Below are 3,429 nucleotides of genomic sequence, written 5' to 3'. Positions count from 1 at the left end.
TTTTCAAGAAAGCCATCCAAGTGGCATGCTGTCTACCTAATGCTGCCCTCCAGCTGGAGGCAGGTCTGCCCATGGTGGTTATACTAGGGCTTGGGTGAAGATACATAATATCTGGCTAAAGCTGAATTGGCCCCACTTATATTGGCAGACACCTTCCATGCACTCTGGAAAGTTGGGAGAGCAGAAAATGATGCAATATGGGCTTTCCTCCCCAGATGAAACCATTCAAGAGATATTCTGAAATGGAGATTAATGGATATAGGCAGGTAGGAAGATCAAAGCAGAATTTCTGCAAGCCTGGTAGCTAGTTTACTCCATAAGTAGCCCAGTATCTCCAACAACTTATTTTCTCAAAGTATCACAGGGTTTTCATTCTTGCTTGTTATGATAGCCAACAATCCTTGAGAGTTGATATACAAAGATTCCTTATAACAAAAGATTCTGCCCATGCAAAGATGGCACATCAGAAACTATAGTTGCTAAACAGACTCTCATTGAACTTCGTTAGCCCCCTTGATGCAAAAAAAAAAAAAAAATTCTAAATGCTCCAGATGATATCTATATAAGTATCTACTTGAAGATAAGGATCCAAACATTACATGGCAAGTAAACAAATTCTTTCTAACAGCATGCTGAATATGGAGATCTCTTAAGGAGCACCAAACTTAGCTAGGTAAAAAAATTAAGATTTTTATTATACCATAGGGTTCATGGAAGCAGATTAGCACTGATTTGTTATCTTGATAAAGAATTTGATAAAGTAGTTTACAATCAGTAGGTCTTAACCTTAAATATTCTAGTACTTCAAATTTTAGAAGTTTAGTAGTACATTAAAACCACAGTATATTAAACACTATGTTACTGCCTAAGTACTGTATTGCTTAAGGCATTTTCTAAATATACTATTTTATCAAGTTGACCAGTTCTGGGAGTTCTTAACACCAGATAAGCATTTGAGCTTCTCTTTATGAGGCTTATTAACAGTATATAATTTTATCTATGCTCATTTTGGGGTTCTTACCTGGGGTTTACAATTTTACTGGTAAAACAGTGTATTGTACTGGTCAGTGGCTACAATAAAAACTGTTTGTTCTTAAGATTGGTCTTCTGAGGCTCACTTTTAATTTACTATCCAGCAGCTGCTGAAAGCCCAATCCAGAATAAAAGTAACCCTTTGATCTCTGCTGTTCTCAGCAAGATCCCAGCTGAAGAGATTTACCTCTGAAGGAAAACTGTTATTAGTGCCTATGGTTGCTGCTTCAGTTTATAATAGGGAGCGGGAGTTGTTAACGAAGCTAATTGTAACAAATCAGATGTATGAACCATTCCTTTTATTAATTTCACCCACAGTACTTACTTATTTGAAAAACATACTTAAAATACTCAGAATTGTAGTCTATAAACAATCTATGTTCTGTAAAATTTCAGGTGATATTTTGTAACTCAGTTACGTAGCTCTGTAAAATTACCACTTCCAGAGGGACTTTTTGCCCCTCTGGGGCAAACGGACTTACTGCTCAACAGGAAGAATTCCAACAGTTGCCTTTTTTTTTTGGTCACATGAGTGAAATAAGCTGCTAAATGCCTACCTCCCACACCATTTAAAATAAGGAAACTATAGCAGACAATTGTGTTAAAATTTAAAATGCATCTACAAAAATCAACACAATGGACTAATATAGTATTAGGGGTTAACATAAGGCCCCAGTTTTAGAGATACAGTTTGTGATTTGCACTCATAAAAATGATGTTTCTAAAGTATATGTTGGGAGTAATTACTATGAAATTGAATAGGATAGATTTTGAAGTAATCCTTTTCTAAAATGTGTTGTGAGTCTGTTTAGGTTTGGGGCTGTAATTTAGCCTATACGAAGCAAAGTTATTAGGGAATTATTATTAAAATTATTATCATCTGAAACTGATTGGAGTTTATTATCTGACTTCAGATGTTAGCATTTATGAAAAGTATATAGTAACTTGGATACAAAAGAGCAGATGCAAGAAAGAGGGTTGAATTCTCTTTTATTTTCTATTTTAAAAGCAGCTTTTTCCCCCCTTTGTTAATCTAGTTTTGCCTAATCTTTTCCTTAGATAATATGCCATCCCCTCTTCCTCTTAATCGTCTTCTCCATCTGGAATTTTCTTCATCTGTGAATGCACGTCCCTGCAGTAGCCCTTTGGACTGTCCTGCCAAAGGAGAGAAGTTCTTTGGGGAGGGGAGCATGTCTAGGATTCGTCGGCTTCCCCCCCACCTAGCTTGGTGTTCAATAGACTGGGATCAGTTATGTCTCCTGCATCTCCTGGGCTCTGGTGGCTTTGGTTCTGTCTACAAGGCAACTTACCATGGAGTTACAGTGGCTGTAAAACAGGTGAAGAGATGCAGTAAGAACCATTTGGCATCACAACAGAGCTTCTGGGCAGAACTAAATGTAGCGCGTCTTGGCCATAACAACGTGGTACGCATAATAGCTGCCAGCGCATGTACCCCTGCTAGTCAGAATACTTTGGGCAGCATAATTATGGAATATGTAGGTAATTGCACTCTACACCATGTGATCTATGGGACTGGCTATTTAACAGGAAAGAAGAAGGATGGGCTTAAATGTGACCATGGGTTTTTGAGCACAGCTCAGGCTGTCAGCTACTCCTGTGACATTGTGGCAGGGTTAATGTTTCTCCATTCACAGTTAATTGTGCATCTGGATTTAAAACCTGCTAATGTATTCATCACAGAACATAATGTTTGCAAGATTGGAGACTTTGGATGCTCCCAAAAGCTAGAGAATACTGAATCATCAGGTCTGCAGCTTTGTCATCAAGGGGGAACATACACCCATCGTGCTCCTGAACTCCTTAAAGGTGAGAAAATCACACCTAAGGCTGATATCTATTCTTTTGCTATTACTCTCTGGCAAATGGCTACACAGCAAGAACCATATCTGGGTGAGCGCCAGTATATACTTTACTCTGTGGTAGCATATAACCTGCGTCCCTCTCTAACTGCAGCTGTGTTTCAAGGCTCAGCCACTGGCCAAAAACTTGAGACGATAATTCAAAGCTGCTGGGGAGCTGATATAGCCGAGCGTCCTAGTGCAGAACGTCTCCTTCGCCGTCTTCATTCCTTGTCTGGAATAGTATAAACAGATTTTGTCTTGTCTCTTGCTACTTTTTTATTGATTATCATCTTTCTCTGTGGTAAACAAGTATTGGTAACAGGTATTAAGTATTGATCTTAACTTTGGTGCTTTCCAGAAAAAAAAAGATATATGTCCTCTATGCATAAAATTCTTTACAAAAAAAAAAAGTGGCAAGTTTGAGAGGTTTTTCTGCTCATTAGAATTCCCAATACTCAGTTTATTTATTTACTTCTTCTTAAAAGATGCATTCTCCTCTTAATACCCCAATAAAAAAGAGCCCAAGAATTTGTAT

The 3,429-nt window shown here is 38.0% G+C and overlaps 1 protein-coding gene across 1 annotated transcript; it reads left to right on the top strand.

Moving 5' to 3' along the window:
• Nucleotides 1-2,096: 2,096 nt before the first annotated feature.
• On the top strand, nt 2,097-3,140 carry MOS (MOS proto-oncogene, serine/threonine kinase). Its single transcript, XM_063299967.1, has one exon. It carries the CDS (start codon nt 2,097-2,099, stop codon nt 3,138-3,140), a length of 1,044 nt encoding a protein of 347 aa, XP_063156037.1.
• Nucleotides 3,141-3,429: the final 289 nt, after the last annotated feature.

Source organism: Candoia aspera, chromosome 3 (genome assembly GCF_035149785.1).
Source record: "Candoia aspera isolate rCanAsp1 chromosome 3, rCanAsp1.hap2, whole genome shotgun sequence".
NCBI lineage: Eukaryota > Metazoa > Chordata > Lepidosauria > Squamata > Boidae > Candoia > Candoia aspera.
This window is presented reverse-complemented; position numbering and strand designations above follow the sequence as displayed.